The 25,466-nt window shown below is 42.9% G+C and overlaps 1 protein-coding gene and 1 pseudogene across 1 annotated transcript in view; both read left to right on the top strand.

The window, feature by feature from the left end:
* The window catches only part of LOC115110127 (protein FAM171A2-like), a 69,272-nt gene extending 54,681 nt beyond the window's left edge, over nt 1–14,591 (top strand). Inside the window, exons 6-8 of the mRNA XM_029635515.2 lie at nt 6,160–6,273; nt 9,436–9,562; nt 10,008–14,591. Of these exons, the coding sequence (XP_029491375.1) occupies nt 6,160–6,273; nt 9,436–9,562; nt 10,008–11,658 (1,892 nt within the window). The 3' untranslated portion in view covers nt 11,659–14,591. The remainder of the gene's footprint in view (nt 1–6,159; nt 6,274–9,435; nt 9,563–10,007) is intronic.
* Nucleotides 14,592–15,035: 444 nt separating this feature from the next.
* The window catches only part of LOC115110125 (synaptogyrin-1-like), a 31,629-nt pseudogene continuing 21,198 nt past the window's right edge, over nt 15,036–25,466 (top strand).

Here is a 25,466-nt window from a genome sequence, read left to right as displayed (position 1 = left end):
GCTCTACAGTGAAATAAGCCAATAAACACTAACCAGAACAGCAATGGACAAGACATATTGACATTAAGGAGAGGCATCCTTAGTCGAGTGATCAAAAGGGTCCAGGGAGTGGAGAGGTTGGTTTGGGGGTCACGGCGATTTAGACAGCTAGCCAGGACAGCTAGCTATTTAGCTAGCGATTTAGACAGCCAGCTAGACAGCTAGCCAAATGTGCTTATAATGCATTATGAAGAGGGTATTCATCGGAAGTGTTACCAAAGCCATGGGCCTATTTCTACAGATCTCCATGATAACCTCAACTTCTTGAAGTTGGATGTCAAGGATGGGACAGTACACAATGGACTGAGAAGAGCAAGTCTAATGAATAAAAAGTAATAACCAACCAGACACTTGCCCTGTCTGGATATGTCTTCCCAAGGGTAGATGATGAAGCACCTATCTGGCAGGCTCCATTTTGGATTCCCGGGGTCCTTCCATGATCGTATCTTCAATACAGAGAGCAATGTGCCTGCACAACTCGGAACTATCGCATTTAGAAATCATGGACATGCATTGATCGGCAGATCCCAATGATGCACAACAGATGGGTGTGTCACTCCGATACCATAGTTGTGGGTTCAATGTGCAGCAAACACGAAAACAGACTTTGTGTGAACATCCCTTTTTAACACCCCTGTGGGAAAACTGCAGCTGAAGAGTGTTGTTGTCCTGAAGCCTGATGATGTGATTAGGCCTGTTATGTAGCTCCAGGAGGCCTGGGACAGAGGAGGCAATGTTCCCCACCTCTCCGGTCCTATGTTGCCATGGTGACATGTTATGAGATGCAAACAGAGACACAGATGGACGGAGGAGGGAGGGAGGAGAGGTTTGAAGGGTTATTGTTTTTGAGTAGAGGAGAAAGGGGACAACAAAGCTGTGGTGGAAGGAGAGATTTTGGATAGTGGGATGAGCTGGTCTGTTGGAGTTAGCTGTAGGCTATTTCTCACATCCTGCCAGGGTGGCTAAGATGACTGAGGATGAATGGTTGTGAGTGCTGACCCTAACGTTCAGTGTTGGGACAAAACAGGTTACTGCCAATTGACTAGGCACCCCCCACTAACAACAATCTCTCACTCTCGAGCTCCATTAAGTGGCTTATATTGTGGGTATTTGTGGGTGTTGAATTTAGTAGTTTGCTCAAATTCGATGCGTGCAAATGTTTTACTCTGTACCGTAGCTGAGAGTAAAATGGAAATCAAATCTTTACAGTAAAACCCAAAAGAACAATATAGCACAGGATTTAAGCAAACTGATTAGTCAAACAGAGCGTTGCAGCGTTAGGTTCATGCATTATTTAACTGTATGGGTTTTTATTCAACCGTCCACTAAGTGGGAGGCCCAGAGCTCATATCTCATTATCTGCAGTGACGAACGAACAGTTAGCTAGGTGGTGAGAGGCTTACTGATTATAATGTGGACACCAGGGTGGATGTGTTGTTTAACCATGTCATCTCTAAAGGGGTCACCTCTAATTCCACCATGCACACACCCTGCTCTGGGGATGTGGGCTTTTGTTTGCTTAAGAGGGGAGAGTGCCCCCCACTGACCCTCATGTAGTACTGCAGCAAGTGGTGTCCTACATTATGTCTCGAGTGCTCGATACAGTATTTCACTATATATTGTATACATAAAAGCGGGTTCACTTCTGGAGAACAGCGCGGAGGAATAAGGAATTCTTTGTTTCCGTCATGGTTTAGTTTACGTCCAACGAAGTCACGTTCTTTCCCTGAGTTATCCTGAGTTTTCCCTGACCTATGCAGAAGCAGTAAACCTGAAAGTTTCTACTCAAAATAAATCAAGTAACATCGCAGGTAGAATCCCACACTGAATCCCACACAGAGCAATAAAATAAACTCCCGTGGAGCTTTAAGATCAGTGTTGAGTAGAGAAATGGGCCTCTAGTCTAGTATGCCCAGGGGGTCCTCTAGATTTATGAGTTACTGTAAGTCTGGATGCCTGGGCCTCTCTTCCAGAGTTAGGTTTTACACCAGATTTCTCTCTCTCACACACACACTCCACTCCTACAGTGTGCCAGGTTACACTTGCAAGACTTTGTGCTAAGGCTTTAAATCCACAATGTGTTTTGTAGATGTTTGGGGCAGAAGGGGAGGTTTGGGAAACCTGCCAGGAGCACTCGGAATACTCTAGCAAATAGAATCAGGTGCTGCCATGGAAGCCTTTAGTTGGTGGGTACTGTAGTGTACTGTGGCACTGTGACAGATCTATCAAGGAAGAGCTAAATGGGCTGTAATGCCAGGCTGCTGACTGTCAGTCTACATTGAGACTGAGAGGAAATGAGATTTTAGAGTGAAACATGGAGAAGATTAATATTCATTGGACGTGGGTGGATGGCCAGAGTGTGCTGCCGCTGAAGAGAGAAATGGATTTGTTTCGGACTGAATCACACGTTTGTGTGTATGTGGGTGTGCGTGCGTGCAGTCTGTGCATATCCATTTGAACATATGCATGACACTTGAGTACAAGAGAAAATGCAGTGTGATGATGAGTCAAAAAAGTTTAATCAAAGTTGAACATGACCCTTTCGTCAGGCGGGAGGAAAACTCTCTCTCTCTCTCTCTCTCTCTGTCCATGATGACCCCTCCCATGTGATCTCCTCCCATCCTCCTCCTTCAAGGCGTCTTTAAAAGGGAAAGGAGGAGGAAGAAGGACGACACAGTGTTTCTTGTTCCATATAGCCCAGGAGTCTCTAAATCAGAGGCGCCATTATCTCTCCAGACTCAGCTGTGTGTCTGTGTTTGTTTTGGAGACGGATCACATGCATGCACACACTCTGTCAGGGGGTTGTGGGGGGTGGCTTGGAAATCCCCCTGCCTTATGCTGAGGAGATAAACAAAAGCCCCTACTACTGTTCATCAGTGTGCATGGCGACCCCTAGTGGTCGAAATACATAACTACATCCATGGTCGAGCACTTCCTAGATAAGTGATCTGGCATGACACGCATTCACACTTCAATTCACTCTCACCTCCCTTTTACCCTACTTTAGAGGATTGTTGAGTGTGTTTCTATTCACACCACTTAGGTTGTGTTAATTAGAGCTTGGCTCAATATGTCCTATGTTGACTTCTCAGGTGGTTCAATGTTTGAGGTTGTGGATGCCAGATCGTCTATTAATGTCTAAAAATAGATGTGCTGTAGCCAATGGGCAGTAAAGCTGGCCGAATGGATTTTCAGGCCTCCGTCTGTATTCACAAAGCGTCAGTAGAAGTGCTGATCTAGGATCAGTTTTGACTTTTAGATCATAATGAATAAGATGACCTGATCTTAGATGAGCACTTTTAATTAATACAGGCCCTGGTTGTATTGCTGCTGTGATGACAAAGGCAATATATTCACAGACTTCCCTTGCCTGGGGTATTAGCACTAAAAGAGTCCAACAAATGTTTGTAGTCTAAACAGATGATATTGATCTAATAGTTATTTAAGCTAATAGTTGTATTGCTTATTCGAATTGAAAGGCAATGTTATGTTTATTTTTTTCAAATATGTTATTAATCATAAGCTATATCTTACTTTAAACTTGACATTTTTATTTTAGACCACTGTTTGCATTCTCCCCTACAATGTGTTAAAATCATTCAGGACACTTGCATAAGTAAATCAAATCAAATCAAATGTTATTTGTCACATGCAGATGTTAGTGCGAGTGTAGCGAAATGCTTGTGCTTCTAGTTCCGACAATGCAGTAATAACCAACAAGTAATCTAACTAACAATTCCAAAACTACTGTCTTATACACACAAGTGTAAAGGGATAAAGAATATGTACATAAAGATATATGAATGAGTGATGGTACAGAGCGGCATAGGCAAGATACAGTAGATGGTATCGAGTAAAGTATATACATATGAGATGAGTATGTAAACAAAGTGGCATAGTTAAAGTGGCTAGTGATACATGTATTACATAAAGATGCAGTAGATGATATAGAGTACAGTATATACGTATACATATGAGATGAATAATGTAGGGTATGTAAACATTATATTAGGTAGCATTGTTTAAAGTGGCTAGTGATATATTTTGCATCATTTCCCATTATTAAAGTGGCTGGAGTTGAGTCAGTGTGTTGGCAGCAGCCACTCAATGTTAGTGGTGGCTGTTTAACAGTCTGATGGCCTTGAGATTGAAGCTGTTTTTCAGTCTCTCGGTCCCAGCTTTGATGCACCTGTACTGACCTCGCCTTCTGGATGATAGCGGGGTGAACAGGCAGTGGCTCGGGTGGTTGTTGTCCTTGATGATCTTTATGGCCTTCCTGTAACATCGGGTAACCTAACATGTAGACCTAATCATAACCTGCTTCTGTGTTTGTTTTCTGCAAAGTGAAAATGCTAATGAGAATGACAGAAATTAAAAATATTTTAGGAGCGGGAGGATGATGTAGAAGGGGACCTTGGGTGTACTGTGGGCAGAGGTCTCCCTGTCAAGACGCATTAAGCTACTGAATCCTGACCCTCTCCTCAGGGCGCCTGGCATCATGGGAAATGGTTCTTCTCTTCTTCTTTTCTCTTTTTTTTGTGACCAAGTTTTTATTTCTTTTCTCTTTTTTCTTCTTTTTTTTATATTAGCTTTCCCCCCTCGCCCCTCTTTTGTTATTGTGGTTATGGTCGGAAAGCATCTCCCTGGACTCAAAGCTGTCTTCCTTCCCTGGATCACGTTATTCGCTCATCATTTGTGTATGTTCTGTACAGACGAGCTACGCATCACTGGATATGAATGCATAACACCGCTGGCCTTATAATGTGAAGTAATAGATTCACAGCACACGTTCAGTACAGTAACTGTGGAGCTGTTCCATCTGCTCACTCCAGGATTACAAATAATATACTGTGTACAGTGGGGAGAACAAGTATTTGATACACTAACGATTTTGCAGGTTTTCCTACTTACAAAGCACGTAGAGGTCTGTACATTTTTTATCATATGTACACTTCAGACAGTCTGTGGTGCAACGTGGCATATATGGTCTCACAAGGGGTCTGAGGATCTCATCTCGGTACCTAATGGCAGTCAGGCTACCTCTGGCAGGCACATGGAGGGCTGTGCGGCCCCCCAAAGAAATGCCACCCCACACCATGACTGACCCACCGCCAAACCGGTCATGCTGGAGGATGTTGCAGGCAGCACAATGTTCTCCACGGTGTCTCCAGACTCGGTCACGTCTGTCACATGTGCTCAGTGTGAACCTGCTTTCATCTGTGAAGAGCACAGGGCGCCAGTGGCGAATTTGCAAGTCTTGGTGTTCTCTGGCAAATGCCAAATGTCCTGCACGGTGTTGGGCTGTAAGCACAACCCCCACCTGTGGACGTCGGGCCCTCATACCACCCTCATGGAGTCTGTTTCTGACCTTTGAGCAGACACATGCACATTTGTGGCCTGCTGGAGGTCATTTTGCAGGGCTCTGGCAGTGCTCCTCCTGCTCCTCCTTGCACAAAGGCGGAGGTAGCGGTCCTGCTGCTGGGTTGTTGCCCTCCTACGGCCTCCTCCACGTCTCCTGATGTACTGGCCTGTCTCCTGGTAGCGCCTCCATGCTCTGGACACTACGCTGACAGACACAGCAAACCTTCTTGCCACAGCTCGCATTGATGTGGCATCCTGGATGAGCTGCACTACCTGAGCCACTTGTGTGGGTTGTGGACTCCGTCTCATGCTACCACTAGAGTGAAAGCACCGCCAGCATTCAAAAGTGACCAAAACATCAGCCAGGAAGCATAGGAACTGAGAAGTGGTCTGTGGTCCCCACCTGCAGAACCACTCCTTTATTGGGGGTTTCTTGCTAATTGCCTATAATATCCACCTGTTGTCTATTCCATTTGCACAACAGCATGTGAAATGTATTGTCAATCAGTGTTGCTTCCTAAGTGGACAGTTTGATTTCACAGAAATGTGATTGACTTGGAGTTATATTCTGTTGTTTAAGTGTTGTGTTCCCTTTATTTGTATATATTTTCAGTTTTGGGAATATATTTTGGAGTGATAAGTATCTTAATGGAAATCTACACACACATCTCTTAAATTGTTAAGGAAGTTGACGTACAATGTTTAATGTAATTCCTACTCTACTACTAACTAATTCTGCCCTCATGCTGACTTCAACAGGACTCTGGGTCAGGAAAGGTACCGGATACATCAAGAAAGAAGGAGCACAGCTTACATGGAGTTTTGTGGCCAACCAGCTAGGATATTGGCTGGCTGCCTTTCCCTCAACCACAGGTACAGTAACTATGTCCAGAGATGGGCAGTATTTCCGTTACATGTATTTGAAATATGTAGTTAAATGACATCTGAGTATTTTGCTATTTGTATTACAATGGGCTGAAATACAGTCCCGTGTATTTTGGAACAAGATACTTTCGAGAGCTGTAATTTGTATTTTCAATTTTTTTGTCTCCCTTTCACCCTGCATTGGTATCAGAAGTCTTATGGCACTATAATTTTGCTATGTTCATTTTCACATATACATTTTGGTAATTTAGCAGACATTCTTATCCAGTGACTTACAGTCCCTGCATTCAACTAATCTAGATAAACAGCATAGTCATAGCAAGTAAAACGATTCTGTAACCATTACTGAGAATGTTGTTGCTGCACGGGCCAACTACTTGCAAATGTATTTTCTTGTTTTAAAATACATAATACATGCATTTTAATGAAATATATTTCAAAATACAAGTATTTCGTCATTTATTTTTGATACATAGATTTTTATGGTATTTTGTAATGGTATTTTGTGATTTTTTTTTACGATGTCAACAATGTTGACATAGCTCAGGTTTGCGTCAGTCTGACATTTTTTTTCTACAGCCCCACTGTAGGCCCCCTACTGGCGGCCCTTGGGTGATTTTATTTGGCCCCCTAAGTTTTCTAAGCAAAAATAAATTGTTTTTCATTTTGGAAATCTGTTCCGAAGTATTCCCATGCATAATAGAGAGACATATATGATTGTATACAAATGTATGCAAGGTTTGAAATGATTATGCTTTAGTCTGTTTGAACCTTTTGAGGTCAATTTGCAGTCTACTGATTATTTCTAATTATGTTAAAGCCCCCTGACCATCTGCAAAAAAAATCTAATTAACGTCCCGCGGCTGAATCTATTTAGACTATGTCAATATGAGATAGAAATTGAATAATGAACACTTGTTTGTGCACTCTTGCGAAGAAACTGTGTAGCTAGGGGTTGTGGTCTGTCCATTACAAAGCTTTTTATAGGGAGTCCTGTTGCAGACTTGGCCCATCCTAGTATCTTATTTATCACTGTAACAAATTTCTGTGAATTTACTGCTAAACATTTTGTTAGCTATTGTAATTCTATATTAATGTACAGTACTCTAAAGAGCAATGCATTATGGGGGCTCAATGGCATTCCGCTACACTGCGGTAAAATTAAGTAGAGTACTGTATTACCTGTTTTGCTGTATATTTACAGCAGCATAATGTGAATGATGGTATATTGTGGGAAAATGTTGTGGGCGGGGAAAGAATCTCGGTCTATTTAAAATATTTAAAAGCATTCCTTGTAATACGCTATATTTGTTGCACCCATTAGTGAGAATGCTGTACACCATAGAATACACTACCATACCGTATTTTTGGAAACTAAAAACCTTGACCTGTAAATTGACAGTAATTTACTGACTAATGTGCTGCCAGGAATTTACTGTAGTACAGTACTTTTCGCTACACTCGCATTAACATCTGCTAACCATGTGTATGTGACAAATAAAATTTGATTTGATACTAGATTGTATTTTTGGAATCTAAAACCTGTTCCGGTAATCTACAGTAAATGAACAATATTTGGCTCATTAACATATTCCGAGGCATGCCTTGTAAGTAGCTATATTTTTTGCACCCGTTAGTAAGAATACTGTACCATCTGAACTAATATGTGGTAGTAGTGCCCTAACAATTGAATGTGTATAGGGACAGGTCAGAGTGGCAGCAAGTCTTAAACCTTTACTGTTTGAGTGTTTTGCCAAGTCTGTTTTGCCCTGTAATCTATCGATGTTATGTTTGATACCGGCGTTCCGAGATGTATCACTTTATCAGAAGCACATGATCAATGACGTCCGAAACTTCATTTTTTTGTCGAACAACCTCCTGATTGGTTTTGGTAGAAGACGTCATCTATATAAGTTGTCTGTTCTAAATGATTTTGACCAGCAGGTGCCACTGGTGTACACTGTGTTGATCAAAGCCTTGAGTAATGAACCTGTTTTTGACACAATTGGCTGGAAAAGCCTCAATGCTACAAGAAGCTTCGTTTCCCGCCCACTACTGTAATCACGGACGGTTTGGAAGCCTTTGTTTAGACCTCTAGAAGTGCAAGTGATATAAAACACCAAATATTCATAAATATGCTGTAATATACACATACCTAGCAGCCAACCTGCTTGCACCAATCCCATGTAATTGCAGTAAAATACCAATATTACGTTTACAGTAGCAGTACTTTCTTACTGTACTGTATCGTTGCTCTGATATTACAGTAACTTACAGGAACCTAGTAGCAAGTTACTGTGAATATTACAGTAATGTACTTGGCACTAGCCAGATCTGGGCAAAGATATATCAAAAGGTATCTTGTTACAAATAGAAAATACCTGGAAGACCAATGTATCCTTAACTACAACACCATTCTCAGTAACAGTTACAGAAACATTTTACTTGCAATGACTGTGATATGTGTTTTTTTTAATGACTGTAAGTTGCTCTGGACAGAAAAGTCTGCTAATGACCCAAATGTCAATTTTAAAAAGGAACACATGCAAAGCAAACTGCTGGGTATTATTCTAGTGAGTTCGACACTCAAACTATTTGTTTGGGGGTGGAGCTCATTAGAATAATACCCAGCAGTGTGTGTTGCAATTGTTCATTTTTACATTTACATTTTGGTAATTCACTCATCCAGAGTGACTTACAGTGAGTGCATGAAACAAGAATGTTGTTGTAATTAAGTGGGCTACTTGCAGGTTTATTTTTGTATTAGAAAAAACAAATACATGTATTATAATTAAACTGTTACAAAATACATGAATTGTACTTCAGGCCAGTGAAATACAAATGATTGGTATTGAAATACCTAACAGATATACTGCCCATCATTGGCGCTAGCTGCCTGCACTGTAAATCTGCAACAGTTTACCAACCACTACACTTCCAGTAATGCACTGTAAATTTGGGAAAGACCGCATGTAGCTGTAGTCAGGTGTAACAGTAATATTTTGTACATTTGTGTTTCAGTAAAGGTCCTGTAAATCTGTGCTGACAGTATTTTACTGTAGATTTACAATAAGCTACAGGCTACTGTGCTGCCAGTAATTTACTATAAAAATTACAGGAAATGTTTTACAATGCACCCCTATGTTGCAGGCTCAGCTTTGAACCCCATGGGCCTGCGAGACATCACCACCTACCACACCATCTTCCTCCTAACCATCCTGGGCTCCATGGCTCTGCTGGTGCTGGTGCTGCTCTGTCTGCTGCTCTATTACTGCAGGTTGGTATCGGGCCCAACGTGTCTCAACTCAGGTCCTGGAGTAGTCAGTCCCAGTGTGGCACATTTTTGTTCCAACCCAGCACTGGTTTTGAACTAGCTACTCTGAGTCATCAAGCACCAGGTTTAGGGTAAATTCCATTTAAATTCCAGTCACTTCAGGAAATACACTGAAATTACAATGCCAATTCTCTTCAATGCTTTTCAACAAGGAACATTTGGAACTACTTTCTGAATTGAAATGGAATTGACCCCAACCCTGTCAGGCACTTGCTTAGTTGAATCAGTGGCGTTATTACTGGCCTGGGTCCAAAGTGTAAAATAAAAATATAACCAATCCGGGACTCTATTTGTTGTTTAATTTCCTGTTTACAGGGAGTCAAATTTGATACATGGATGCGTGTGTTTGGTTGCATTCTCCCTGTAATCCTTCCCTGTTTTGTTTTAGGCGGAGATGTCTGAAACCACGGCAGCAGTACCGTCACGGCAAGATGCATGTCTCCTCCGGCATGGACGGCTCCAAAAGAGATCAATGCACCTCCATGTCCCACCTCAACCTCATCAGCTCAGGCCACATCCACATCGACACAGCTTCCTCCACCGGGGGTGACCCAGACGCCCTCAAATCAGACCTGTCCTCCACCCGGGATCTCCACAGCTCCAGGGAGGATTTCTTCCGGCACACGCCCCCAGGAAAGGCCCAGCGCCACTCCAAGGTGAACACGGACAGTATCACCAGACGTGGCGGTGGGGAGAGTTTTCCCATGAAGGTGACAACACGCTCTACTAACACTAACAACATGGACCCTCAGCTGCTGCTCCACAACGACACCCGCAGCTTCAGCTCAACGGAGGATAATACCCATGATCCTCGACGTCGCCATAATCACAACGCCAATGACAACCAGGCTTACTCCTCAGATCCACCATCTCCACCACCTTTACTGCCTCCCTTCGCCGGGCACTACCAGGAGTACTCTGGCCTGCCCCCGGAGTACTCAGCGTCCCAGACCGGGGACCTCTTAGCCAGGCCCAACTCTCTAAACACCCAGCCCGGCCAGCTCATCTTCTGCCACTCCATGGACCAGATGAAGGAAAGCATGTACCGGAGTGTGGTGCCCACGCTGGTCATCCCGGCCCACTACATGCGCCTGTCGTCGGACCTGTCGGCTGTGGAGCAGGCCTTGGAGAGGCAGCAACAGATGCAGCATGACATGGAGGGAATCCAGGTTAGCATGACTCTGCCCAGGCAGCAGGGACAGGTACACCACAATCAGCAGCAGAAACCACAGAACCAGCAACAACAGAATCATCAACAGGAAGACGGGGAAGGGGAAGAACCAGGCCAGCAGAGGGAGGACTCAGAAGGACACTCCAACTGGGCCTCGGACCCTAACGCGGCTCCAGTCCACATCCCGGTCCTGTTCAATGACAACACCATATCTCAGATGAACGGAGAGCTGCAGGCGCTGACGGAGAAGAAGCTTCTGGAGCTGGGGGTGAAACCGCACCCCCGGGCCTGGTTCGTCTCCCTGGACGGTCGCTCCAACTCCCTGGTTCGCCACTCCTACATCGAGCTGGGGGGAGACACTCTCAGCATCCCTGGAGGAGGGGGGGGCGGAGGAGCCATGGGGAGTCATCATGACAACCGAGTAGACGTCGCTCGCGAAGCCAACATGAAGCAGCGGAAGGGAAAGGAGGAGAGGAAGGCCAAGGAAGCAAAGGAGGCTGCAGCTGCGGTTGAGAGGAAGGGTCACGCAGGGAAGACCTATACTAAACTCCCCTGCATCGACACCACAGACCCCCCCAGCAGCAGCGAGAGCCAGGCTGCCATGTACTCTCCAGAGGACAATTCTCTGGCACCGCTGCTGGATGAGGCCCCGGAGACGACCCCCCGTGGGGGCACGTTCCCCCGGAAGAGCCGTAGCCAGGATAACAGCGCCCGGACCAGTACCACCACTACCACCAGCGAGGTGACATGCAGGGACTCAGCCACCAGCCCCGAGGATGGGGATGATGCCGATGATAAAGACGAGGAGGGGAACAAGAAGAGTCCCTGGCAGAAGCGCGAGGAGAGACCCCTCATGGTATGGAAGTAAGATATACCTAGGGCTCTCAGGGAACATTGAGCTACAAGAGAACAGGGGGAGAAAAACCACTGTGTCAATGAACGCCTAATTTTTAACTGTGTCCCTTGTAGATTCTCTACAGAAAAAAAGAGCAGAGAATATGAGAGTTTGTCTTGGAGAACCAAGAGAAAGACGTGTGTGAAAGAGATTATGAAGTGAGAATGGAAATCAAACAAAGAAGCACAATTGTCACATGAGTCGAGAAAGGACCAGGTGTTTTGAAGACCCACATTTGCTTGTAGTCATCACAGAGATCAGTAGCTATATCTGCATCTCTAAAAACATCACTGAGATCGGTAGCTATATCCGTATCTCTAGAAATTTCACATGGCTGTGGATTTATTTATTTTTAAAATCATGATCCCTAAGCATGTGGATGGGAACAAATGGGAGAGGGAACAAATGGGAGAGTTCCTCTGATTGGTTGGTATTCTGTGATTCTTGAGAAATGCTCAACAATGTTTTTCTCCACTATGCTGTTTGTAGAATTCCTTGGAAATGTTACCTATCTGATTTTGCTGTTACCTTAGCATTAACCTCAAGTCATTTTTACAGACCTTTTGGGAGGTGTCAGCTGGCCAAACAGAAACTTTTGATTCCTATGGAAAACCAAGACTGTCGGCCAGAATTGGAATGAATTAGTATATTTTTTTTCAACTCTTTAATCTTGTTTTTTTTTTAACAGATTAGATGGCCTTCTTTTTATGACTGAGTGGTACTTAATGTCATTGAGGAGTCAGATCAATGTATTAAACATTGGAAAAAAGGTTGCTGTTGTGATTGTGAAATCCTAATAAGTAAGTCCTAGAACCCAGGGTTTACAACAATGTTGTTGTTTCATTTTTTACTCTAACATTTTCCTTGGAGATAATGGCAGAAAACCACCTCCACGTTACTATCACTGAAGCCTGGAGAATAATGCAAACCGTTTTGCAGTTGCCATTTTCCTTACTGACAGAAAATGTTAGTCATGTTTTTTTTCTTCCTTTACTAACCTGCTGACCTGGTGACTTGTAACATTAAAATCTATGGAAGCATGTACCTGACAAAAATGATTTGAAATGTTCATTAAGCTGGAAACAAATTAGAGCATCACAGAAAGGTTTGCTAGAACATTTTTGTTAGCTTAGCATTGCAAGTCTGTACCTTTTTGTTGCAATATCAATTTAAAGTCAGACATGGATTGGATGATACCGACATGTAAAAGACACTGAGTTGACTGAGCGGAAATCACAATGACCTAATGTTCCCATAAACTGTCCCATATTATATTGTCAGTAATCTCCACTGGCTCATATTCTCAAAACATCTCATCATTAGCCTTCAGATCAATAAGACAGGAATCCATCCAGGTTTTCTCAGACCTAAAAATGTTAATGTCCAACAAATCACACCAAACAATTAGTCTCTTAAGTGCCTTTTTTTAGCATAAAAAATAATGGCTTGGATTCAAGGCCTCGGTATGTTAACCCAGCAGTTGTACCATTGTACAACCATTCAGAAAGCAACTGGCTAAACCTGAGGTTTAACACATACTCTGTAACATGGTTTTTCTCATTATTTTCAGGTTACGATATTGAGTCATACACAATGTTAAGCTATCGTTAGCTAATCAACTTTGATTTAAACAAACAGTACACAACCTTGATGACCAGGGGTCATTTGAAGGCAATCAAGCCATACACACACTATCAGGTTTATGAAGTCCAGTTGAAGTTCTATCACGTTGCCTTGTGGACTAATAAACAGCACGGCCTAAAGGAAATCAGGTGTAGGGCCTTGCTTGAGATGCACAGCAATGGTCCTCTTCATTTCAAACCTGCATTGTCACAATCCCTGTTTTATACTTACTGTTTTTTGGGGGGGATAACAACACTGTCACTGCTCTCTCTCCCCCCCCCCCCCATTTCTCCATTCAAAAGTATGTGAATGACCCTTGAAAATCTATTTTTAAAGTTTGACACTTTCCACATTTTGAGTTACTGAGTTGATACAAGTATGTGAAGTGGTTTCCCTGTGGTTTGAGACTCAAGATTACAACGAACATGCATGTTCCTCTTCTCATAAGCATTTGTCGAGTTGTGGTCTTTTTCCAGCTTCTCTCAACTTCAAAATGGTTTGATGTTTTAAGCTTGCAGAATTGAGCCACCTGTCTCTGTGAATTAACCAGCTCAGCTCTGATATGGAATTTCCTTAGACTATTTCAGAGAGAGATGTTATGTTTGTTTCTTTTTTGGGGGCCAGGGTATGTTTTTGGGATAAAGTTCATGTCCAATGTCATTTTAAGGGATGAGGTTGGCACATGAACACTACTAGTTATATTGGCCCTACGAAGCACTACTGAATAGTGTGTTCTATGTGGCGTCATCAGAAATTGACATCAGAAATGGTTCTGAGGACAAGGATAATACTGTTGTTTGACGTCTATAAACAAGACAGTCAGAGCTTTGAAAGTGTGTCAAGTCTCTCCACCCCTGTCAGTGCAGGGCAAGCCACTGATGAAACTACCCATATTAGCAAGTGCAGCATCTGTGAATTCTGACAAATCACAGCCTACCACACGATGGTGTCATTGCTAGAAACAGTGTAAATTGGGTGTGTTGTGTTCTGATTAAATATGACTTGAGAAAGTTATTTTTGTTTACTTTTTTTTTTACAGTTATTTTTATATATGTGAATTCCTGGCTAATCTTAATTCCTATAGGCCTACTGTTTGAGTGCTTATACAAGGTCAGTTGTTGTCTCCTAGGCAACAGACAGAGGGATGATGTGCTGTTATGGTAAACTGGTGCCACCTCCTTTCCCCCTCAGATCTATATTTCTGAGGCAAATCTTTGCTAACTTTTATTGCTTGTTATTAATAATGTTAATATACAATCCAATAATTAAAGCATTTAACAAGTCATCTGCGTGCTTGGAATATGTACCATGTGTGTGGCATCAGCAGCTCACTTACAAATGTTTTTCTATGCATTTATTGTCCTAATGTCATTCAGTTAGCGTTGAAGAAAAAGCAATAGGCTTATAAATCTATCTTTTTTTGTGGTAATGTCACAATTTCTCATGAAATATAATTTTACGTTGGGATTTGTAGGCGGCTCTTTAGGCCCTGGACTAAAAACTCAGTCTGTAAACTACTTGAACATACATTCTAGATTTATAACCAACACAATGCATAGTCATTAACAATTTTTGCCTCAGTGAGAGCCACTGCGAATAGTTATCCGCCAGGTGGCATAGGCCTCTCCTACACCGTAGACTGGGGAGACGAACAGATTGAGCAAAGCAGTTGATCCCATTTGTAAATCAGGAAGAGATCGCTGATTATCCATGCATATATTGAATATGTGAGCCTGTAGTAAGTGGGCTTGTGTTTCTCCACACTTCAAGTTCTAGCGTGTACGTTTCTTTTTAAATAGTGATTTTTGTTTGTGTGTGTTATTGAATAAGATCATGTTTTCTGTCAGGAGCGCGCCTGTGATTGTCGAGAGTGAGTGCGCGTCAAAAAACTTGACCGCGCCGTATGCGCGCGCTACTCACAAGAAATGCTTGTCTGCTCGGCTTATTTCTCTCCACCTTTCAGATGAGAAAGGGCTATATAGGGAGAAGGGGAAGAGGTTGTTTTAGGGAAATAAATTAGCTTCAAAACCACAGAAACCAGACACGGGTGGAAGGCTTTGGATTGGCAAAGGGGCAGAGCAGATACTAGAATACATTAAACCCGAGTCAATCATACCAAGGTCAATACACCGAACGAGCGCACAAACCCACGTAATTGAACGTATTAGGCTGGGTACTGAATTCGGAGACGGGGAAATCACCACCAGAAGCTGAAGATGGAGGGGGTGATGCAGGGGATGCAAGCATACGGAGCGGGGAAGGCTGGAGGAGCCTTCGACCCTTTGACGTTCTTTCAACAGCCTCAAACTATCCTTCGGCTTGTGTGCTGGGTGAGTGGTCATGTTTTGTGTTGTTTATTTGAGCATGTCGTTTTAATAATAATTCGGGCATCTGTGTGTGTACAGCAAAATATCTACAAACATTCAAGAAATGTGTAGGATTTAAAAGCAAACCGATTGATTCCTAGGCAATCTGTTAACCCCATAGGTAAGGCTATATACCCTGTTTACGCACACAATTGAGTGGAAGGGCGTTAATGGGGCGCACAGAATAAATATTGTTTTCAGACTATCATAATATTTGACTACTGACTAAAGCTACCTTGTCTTGAAAACCATTTGTCTTCAATTAAAATGTTATGGCTACCATTGAAAAAAAGACCCCTATTTTATAGACTACTAAATGTCAGTTAAAGTGGCAATCAGTAGTTCAAAGCCACACACCCAGCCACTATTACCCCAAAAAGCTGAGGAATGGAGCGGAAGTAATGTAACCACTCTCAAATTCATAGACAGAGCTATGGATCCAAGGACTGACCATCCATAATATTAACATTCTAGTTTTAACCATGTTTTGAGGGTATTGAGTGTTTGTTTACATGTACTTTGTTTACAAACATTGGAGTAAAAAAAAGCATATATTTTGGGGTAAGACAGTTGAACTAAGCTCATATGGTATTTATAAGTTATACTGTTCAAGAATCAATGGGTACATATCAATAATTTGTTTGTCCAAAAATGGATGTAGCAACTGCAGATTGCCCCTTTTAACAGGCTGCGTTTACACAGGCCAACCTGGAATCAGGTGGTAGACGTAACATAGTAAAACAAAATCCGGGACATTGAAATAAGCATGATTTGTTACTAATTTGTCGATGTCATCTATTTCGAATGATATGTTACAAATTACAATTCGTGTGATATTTTATGAATTGCAATTAATACAATGTGTTACGAATTTGCAATTTTTATGATATGTTACCAATTCCAATTTGTTGTGGCTAATATTAGCTAGGTAGCTAGCTAGGTGGCTAACGTTAAGGATTGGTTTAAGTGTAACCTGTGTGAAATGGCTAGCTAATTAGCGGTGCACGCATTTTAATCGGTGACATCACTCACTCTAAGACCTTTAAGGAGTTGTTTCCCTTGCTCTGCAAGGGCCACATCTTTTGTGGTGCAATAGGTAACAATGCTTTGTGGGAGGCAGTTGTTGATGTCTTCAGAGGGTCCTTTGTTCGAGCCCGTTGGAGTGAGGAGAGGGATGTAAGCAACACTGTTATGTTGGTGCCGGATCACTGGTTGCAGTGGAAAAGGAGGTTGTCAAAGGGGGAGGAGTAAGTGTAACTGGTGTGAAATGACTAGCTAGTTAGTGGTGCGCGCTAATAGCGTTTCAATCGGTGACATCACTCTCTCTGAGACCTTGAAGAAGTTGTTTCCTTGCTCTGCAAGGGCTGCGGCTTTTGGGGAGCAATAGGTAACAATGCTTTGTGGGAGGCAGTTGTTGATGTGTTCACAGGGTCCCGGATTCGAGCCCAGGTTGGGGAGAGGAGAGGGATAGAATCAGCACTGTTACATAAGGATGGGGTTAAGGATTGGAGTTGGGTTAGCTAACATGCTAAATAAACTTAGCAAAAGAGAAATGTCCTCTCACTGTCAACTGCATTTATTTTCAGCAAACTTAACATGTGTAAACATGTAAATATGTGTATGAGCATAACAAGATTCAACAACTGAGACATAAACTGAACAAGTTCCACAGACATTTAACAGAAATTAAATAATGTGTCCCTAAACAAAGGGGGGGGTTGTAAGCGGGACAGCGCCCGCTTACAAAAGCATACAAACATTTTCCAACCAAGTAGAGGAGTCCAGAAAGTCAGAAATAAAGATAAAATGAATCACTTACCTTTGAAGATCTTCATCTGGTTGCAGTCACAAAAACTCAGTTTTGTTGGCGCGTTTTGTTCAGTAATCTACTGGCTCAAAGGCGGTCAAAACAATCAGACAAATACATCCTAATAGTACCGGTAAAGTTAGTCAAAACATGTCAAACGATGTTTATAATTAATCCTCAGGTTGTCAATTGTCTAAATAATCGATAATATTTCCCCCGGACAATAGTGTATTCAATAGAAAGGAAAAAGAACGAAGGGCGTGCAAACCAGCACTACACGCTTCCTCAATCCCCTCACAGAAAGGTCTCATTCTTCTTCATTTCTCAGAAAACAAGCTTGAAACAATGTCTAAAGACTTTTGACATCTAGTGGAAGCCATAGGAACTGCAATCTGGGTCCTAACCCATTAGATACGCAGGCATTCATTTGAAAACCACCCACATCAAAAATATCCCACTTACTGGATGGATTTTCCTCAGGTTTTCTTTTTCTTTGCATTCTTTTTAATAATTTTTTTATTTTATTTTTATTATTAAACATGTTTTTATTTATTTATAAAAATGACAATTACAACAATACTTATCTTGACCTAGTATATGACCTAAGAGGCTCACTGTCTCCGTGAGCTTGTCCAGGAGGGTTTGTATTTGAGATGGGAGTATCTAGAATTGACAATTGATATATGCCATTGGATGAGGTAATGTTTTGGTCCTAAGTGGTACCAAGAACGAGATTAGAATCACGTCTAAAGAGACCAAACTGAACGATAATTTCTAGCTATAGCTATCTAGCTATGGGATACTCACCTTTCAAGTAAAATATTCTTTGTGAACTGTTCCTGAGATCTGTGGTTCGTCATGTGAGTTGAGATATGTGTGTCTTGGCTATAAATTATACTAAGAATTGTTTTGAAAGCACTCTCAGAGAATTCATTTATAGACACTGAATTGATCTGAGAGTCACCGGGCTATGGTGAAGCTCATATATAATTAAAGATGGACTTTATAATATAACTCTGACTTGTGTGTGGTTTGCTCTCTCAATGTTTAGTAATACAGGAAATTACCACGACACTCACCGTTGCCGCTTGCTATAGACCACCCTCTGCCCCCAGATGTGAATTGATTGCCCCCCATCTATCTTCTGAGCTTGTGCTGCTAGGTGACCTAAACTGGGACATGCTTAACACCCCGGCCATCCTACAATCTAAGCTTGATGCCCTCAATATCTCACAAATTATCAATGAACCTACCAGGTACAACCCCAAATCCATAAACATGGACACCCTCATAGATATCATCGTAACTAACTCGCCCTCCAAATACACCTCTGCTGTTTTCAACCAAGATCTCAGCGATCATTGCCTGCATCCGTAATGGTTCTGCGGTCAAACGACCACCCATCTTCACTGTCAAACGCTCCCTAAACACTTCAGCGAACAGGCCTTTCTAATCGACCTGGCATCCTGGAATGACATTGACCTCACCCCGTCAGTAAAGGATGCCTGGTTATTCTTCAAAAGTGCCTTCCTTAAATAAGCATGCTCCATTCAAAAAAATTTAGAACCAGAAATAGATATAGCCCTTGGTTCACTCCAGACCTGTCTGCCCTTGACCAGCACAAAAATATCCTGTGGCGTTCTGCATTCACATCGAATAGCCCTTGTGATATGCAACTTTTCAGGGAAGTTCGGATCCAATATACACAGGCAGTTAGGAAAGCTAAGGCTAGTGTTTTCAAGCATAAATTTGCATCCTGTAGTACAAACTCAAAAAAGTTCTGGGACACTGTAAAGTCCATGGAGAATAAGAGCACCTCCCAGCTGCCCGCTGCACTGAGGCTAGGAAATACTGTCACTACCGATAAATCCACAATAATTGAGCATTTCAAAAAGCATTTTTCTACAGCTGACCATGCTTTCCACCTGGCTACCCCTACCCCGGTCAACAGCCCTGCGCTCCCCACAGCAACTCGCCCAAACATCCCCCACTTCTCCTTCACCCAAATCCAGATAGCTGATGTTCTGAAAGAGCTGCAAAATCTGGACCCCTACAAATCAGCCGGGCTAGACAATCTGGACCCTCTCTTTCTAAAAGTATCTACCCGAAATTGTTGCAACCCCTATTACTAGCCTCTTCAACGTCTTTTTTTGTATCGTCTAAAGATTGGAAAGCTTCCGCGGTCATCCCCCTCTTCAAGGGTGGAGACAATCTAGACCCAAACTGCTACAGACCTATATCATTTACATTTACATTTAAGTCATTTAGCAGACGCTCTTATCCAGAGCGACTTACAAATTGGTGCATTCACCTTATGACATCCAGTGGAACAGCCACTTTACAATAGTGCATCTAAATCTTTTAAGGGGGGTGAGAAGGATTACTTTATCCTATCCTAGGTATTCCTTAAAGAGGTGGGGTTTCAGGTGTCTCCGGAAGGTGGTGATTGACTCCGCTGTCCTGGCGTCGTGAGGGAGTTTGTTCCACCATTGGGGGGCCAGAGCAGCGAACAGTTTTGACTGGGCTGAGCGGGAACTGTACTTCCTCAGTGGTAGGGAGGCGAGTAGGCCAGAGGTGGATGAACGCAGTGCCCTTGTTTGGGTGTAGGGCCTGATCAGAGCCTGGAGGTACTGAGGTGCCGTTCCCCTCACAGCTCCGTAGGCAAGCACCATGGTCTTGTAGCGGATGCGAGCTTCAACTGGAAGCCAGTGGAGAGAGCGGAGGAGCGGGGTGACGTGAGAGAACTTGGGAAGGTTGAACACCAGACGGGCTGCGGCGTTCTGGATGAGTTGTAGGGGTTTAATGGCACAGGCAGGGAGCCCAGCCAACAGCGAGTTGCAGTAATCCAGACGGGAGATGACAAGTGCCTGGATTAGGACCTGCGCCGCTTCCTGTGTGAGGCAGGGTCGTACTCTGCGGATGTTGTAGAGCATGAACCTACAGGAACGGGCCACCGCCTTGATGTTAGTTGAGAACGACAGGGTGTTGTCCAGGATCACGCCAAGGTTCTTAGCGCTCTGGGAGGAGGACACAATGGAGTTGTCAACCGTGATGGCGAGATCATGGAACGGGCAGTCCTTCCCCGGGAGGAAGAGCAGCTCCGTCTTGCCGAGGTTCAGCTTGAGGTGGTGATCCGTCATCCACACTGATATGTCTGCCAGACATGCAGAGATGCGATTCGCCACCTGGTCATCAGAAGGGGGAAAGGAGAAGATTAATTGTGTGTCGTCTGCATAGCAATGATAGGAGAGACCATGTGAGGTTATGACAGAGCCAAGTGACTTGGTGTATAGCGAGAATAGGAGAGGGCCTAGAACAGAGCCCTGGGGGACGCCAGTGGTGAGAGCGCGTGGTGAGGAGACAGATTCTCGCCACGCCACCTGGTAGGAGCGACCTGTCAGGTAGGACGCAATCCAAGCGTGGGCCGCGCCGGAGATGCCCAACTCGGAGAGGGTGGAGAGGAGGATCTGATGGTTCACAGTATCGAAGGCAGCCGATAGGTCTAGAAGGATGAGAGCAGAGGAGAGAGAGTTAGCTTTAGCAGTGCGGAGCGCCTCCGTGATACAGAGAAGAGCAGTCTCAGTTGAATGACTAGTCTTGAAACCTGACTGATTTGGATCAAGAAGGTCATTCTGAGAGAGATAGCGGGAGAGCTGGCCAAGGACGGCACGTTCAAGAGTTTTGGAGAGAAAAGAAAGAAGGGTCTGTAGTTGTTGACATCGGAGGGATCGAGTGTAGGTTTTTTCAGAAGGGGTGCAACTCTCGCTCTCTTGAAGACGGAAGGGCCAGCGGTCAGGGATGAGTTGCTGAGCGAGGTGAGGTAAGGGAGAAGGTCTCCGGAAATGGTCTGGAGAAGAGAGGAGGGGATAGGGTCAAGCGGGCAGGTTGTTGGGCGGCCGCGAGGTTTCATCTGGAGAGAGAGGGGAGAAAGAGGTCAGAGCACAGGGTAGGGCAGTGTGAGCAGAACCAGCGGTGTCGTTTGACTTAGCAAACGAGGATCGGATGTCGTCGACCTTCTTTTCAAAATGGTTGACGAAGTCATCTGCAGAGAGGGAGGAGGGGGAGGAGGATTCAGGAGGGAGGAGAAGGTGGCAAAGAGCTTCCTAGGGTTAGAGGCAGATGCTTGGAATTTAGAGTGGTAGAAAGTGGCTTTAGCAGCAGAGACAAAAGAGGAAAATGTAGAGAGGGAGTGAAAGGATGCCAGGTCCGCAGGGAGGCGAGTTTTCCTCCATTTCCGCTCGGCTGCGCGGAGCCCTATATCTATTCTACCCTGCCATTCTAAGGTCTTTAAAAGCCAAGTTAATTAGGTGGCAGTATTTTCACGTCCGGATGAGAAGCGTGCCCAATGTAAACTGCCTGCTACTCGGGTGCTGAAGCTAGGATATGCATATTATCAGATGGATTTGGATAGAAAACACTCTGAAGTTTCTAAAACTGTTTGAATAATGTCTGTGAGTATAACAGAACTGATTTGGCAAGTGAAACCCCGAGCACAATCCATCCAGGGTTATTTTCTTTGAGGTCAATCTGTTTTCCATATTTTTTCTATGGTAAGCCCTTTTAAATAGGAATCTGGTTGCAGTTCCTATGGCTTCCACTAGATGTCAACAGTCTTTAGAAATTGGTTTATGTTTTTCTTTTGAGAAATGAAGAAGTAGCCCTGTTATTTCCATGTGTCACTCCAGGTGGACTCTAGTATTTTGGTGCGTGCGACCTGGAACGCGCTTCACTTTGTTTGCGTCCGGTATTGAACACCGTTTATCCCGTCTTAAATTGTATCGATTATTTAAGTTTTACGATACCGAAGTTTGGATTAGGAACGTTGTTTGAAATGTTTGGACCAAGTTTACAGGTAACTTATTAGATACTTTGTAGTCATGTTGGGTGAGTTGGAACCGGTGTATTTTCTGAATCAAGCGGGCCAAATAAATTGACATTGTGGGGATATAAAGAAGGAATTAAATCAAACAAAATGACCATTTGTGATGTTTCTGGAACATTTTGGAGTGCCAACAGAAGATGACCTTCAAAGGTAAGGTATGAATTATATCGTTATTTCTGAGTTTTGTGTCGCACCTGGCTGGTTGAAATGTAATTTTCATGTGTTTGTATGCGGGGTGCTGTCCTCAGATAATCGCATGGTATGCTTTCGCCTTTTTGAAATTTGACACTGCAGCTTGGTTAACAAGAAGTTAAGCTTTATTTTGATGTATTATACATGTATGTTTTGTGAATTTTTATTATGAGTATTTCTGTTTTTGAATTTGGCGCACTGCAATTTCACTTGATGTTGTCAAATCAATCCCGTTACCGGGATCTGAGCGGGAAGGGATCACTAAGAAGTTAACAGATTACTGACCTCCCTCACTAGCTTTAAGCACCAGCTGTCAGAGCAGCTCACAGATCACTGCACCTAGCTCATCTGTAAATAGCCCATCCAATCTACCTCATCCCCAAACTGTATTGATTTATTTATTTATCTTGCTCCTTTGCACCCAAGTATCTCTACTTGCACAGTCATCTTTTGCACAACCTACCATTCCAGTGTTTAATTGCTATATTGTAATTACTTCGCCACCATGACCTATGTATTGCCTTAACTCTCTTATCCTACCTCATTTGCACATGCTGTTTATAGATTTTCTACTGTATTATTGATTGTATGTTTGTTTATTCCATGTGTAACTGTTGTTGTATGTGTCAAACTGCTTTGCTTTATTTTGTCCAGGTAGTAGTTGCAAATGAGAACTTGTTCTCAACTAGCCTACCTGGTAAAAATATATATATATATATTAAATGTCCACTTTGGCCACAATTAATGGATTTTTTTAGGGGGCATTATTGTCATACAAGGGAGCATTGACGGGCCATCAATGCCACCAGGGAATCTGAGCCCTGGTAACCATACCAAATGTAACCTATAAAACTAATTTGAGAGGCCCTGATTTTCGTTTACTATGTTACGTCTAGTCTGAGACCAACCTGCACAGGCAGCTCAATTCTGATATTATTTTTTTCTCACTAATAGGTCTTTTGACCAATTTTGGCTTCATTGCCAAAATCCCAAACTATCCCTTTAATGTTATTGTTATTATGGGACTCTTTGTGCACAATTAGTAGTGACGAGGCCTTTGTAGCCTAGTATTTACAAAGACAATGATCAGCAAGCTTAGGATTTAAAGAGTTAGTAAGGACAAGGATTTGTAGGCTGTGATTACAAGCTCAGGTACAGTGGCGGCACGAGCCTGGTGCCTCGTCAGTGTCTGTGGACCGTCAGGTTCAATCACTGGAGCCAAAGATTCCTGTCTGCTATAGGCTAGGTTCAATTACAGGGGTGGCAGGTAGCCTAGTTGTTTAGAGCGTTGGACTAGTAACCGGAAGGTTGCATGATCGAATCCCCGAGCTGACAATGTAAAAATCTGTCGTTCTGCCCCTGAGCAAGAAAGTTAACCCACTGCCATTGAAAATAAGAATTTGTTCTTAACTGACTAGCCTAGTTAAATAAAGGTTTTTAAAAAATGTTCAGGTTCTCAGGCCCTTAATGTTGCAAACAGATGTAAATGGCATGAAGGCTATTATTTTATCTAAACTAACTAGAGAGACAAAAATAATACATTTTCTCTTGTTCTGGTGTTTCATTTAGATCTGAGAAATGACTTGCATAATGAATGATGTTTCCAAATAGTCCTAATCAATAACTGTAGTAATCAATAGCCAAGCCTAAAATACAGCATCTCTCAAGAGTGTGTGTCTCTGTGATGTGTGAGTGCAGGGATGGAAAAAATTGACAAACGATCAATAATAAAATAAAATAAAAAATGCTTGTAGTTTGAAATGTATTTAATTAAAAACATTCATTTGGTATTTTTAAATACAGAAATAAATTTGCAAGTAGCCAGCCCAAACAACAACAACAACAACAACAACAACATTCTCAGTAATGGTTACAGAAACATTTTACTTGCTATGACTGTGATTTGTGGTGTATCTAGTTGATTGCAGGGACTGTAAGTCACTGGATAAGAGTGTGTCTGCTAAATGACCTAAATGTATACGTGAAAATGAGCATACTTAAATTAACTGCAGAGCACACTGGGTATTATTATTATTATTATTATTAGCCTTTTTGGGGAGGGGGAAGGAGGACGTTAGAATAATACCTAGCATGCTTTGCAATTGTTCATTTTTACATCTACATGTATATTTAGCTCATTTAGCAGATGCTCTTATCATACCATAGTACCATCAGACTTCTGATACCAATGCAGGGTGAAAGGGGAGCCACAAAATGGTGCGCCGGTGTAGAAAAGTATTTTGCATTTTGAAAATACAAATTCCAACTCTTGGAAGTATTTTGTTACAAAATACATTGTAGTGTAACCCAGTGCAATACAAATTACAAAATACTCAGAAATCATTTAAATACATGTAACAAATACTGTGTATGTCTATTTGTCTGTCAAGCATAGTGATTAGAGAAAAGGTGTACAACACTATATAGGACTGCAGCATATTTGATGTTCATCAGATTGGGGTGGGAACTCCAATGATCATGGAGGTTTTATTCCTCATTCTGCTACGATCCAGAAATGTGTGATCAGAACCTGCTTTCACGAATACTAAGGCAAAACAAAGATGGACACCAACACATTTGTCTTGGAGAGATCTGCCATTGTATATCGAGAAAGGGAATGTAAGCTCAGCCACTCCCATTTTAAAGTCTGCCATTGTAGCCCTGCGTGCTGTGGTGATGATGATAGGTTAGTATTAACTTGTTGGCCCACAGCTCTCTCTCCAGGATGAGAGGGAGGCGTGCCCCCCCTGACCGAGATCCTGATTGGCTGATTGAGATCTGCTGCGTTGGCATGACGACTGTCAGAGACCACCGGCAAGATGTCACCGGCAAGCACACTCATGAAAGGGATGCAGGGAGGGAGGAATGGGGACAAATAAGAGGAGACTTGCTCACGACACAAGTATGTTAT

The sequence above is a fragment of the Oncorhynchus nerka genome, linkage group LG26 (genome assembly GCF_034236695.1).
Source record: "Oncorhynchus nerka isolate Pitt River linkage group LG26, Oner_Uvic_2.0, whole genome shotgun sequence".
In the NCBI taxonomy this organism is placed as follows: domain Eukaryota; kingdom Metazoa; phylum Chordata; class Actinopteri; order Salmoniformes; family Salmonidae; genus Oncorhynchus; species Oncorhynchus nerka.
Note: the sequence above shows the minus strand (reverse complement) of the source record. Positions and strands in the feature narration are given on the sequence as shown.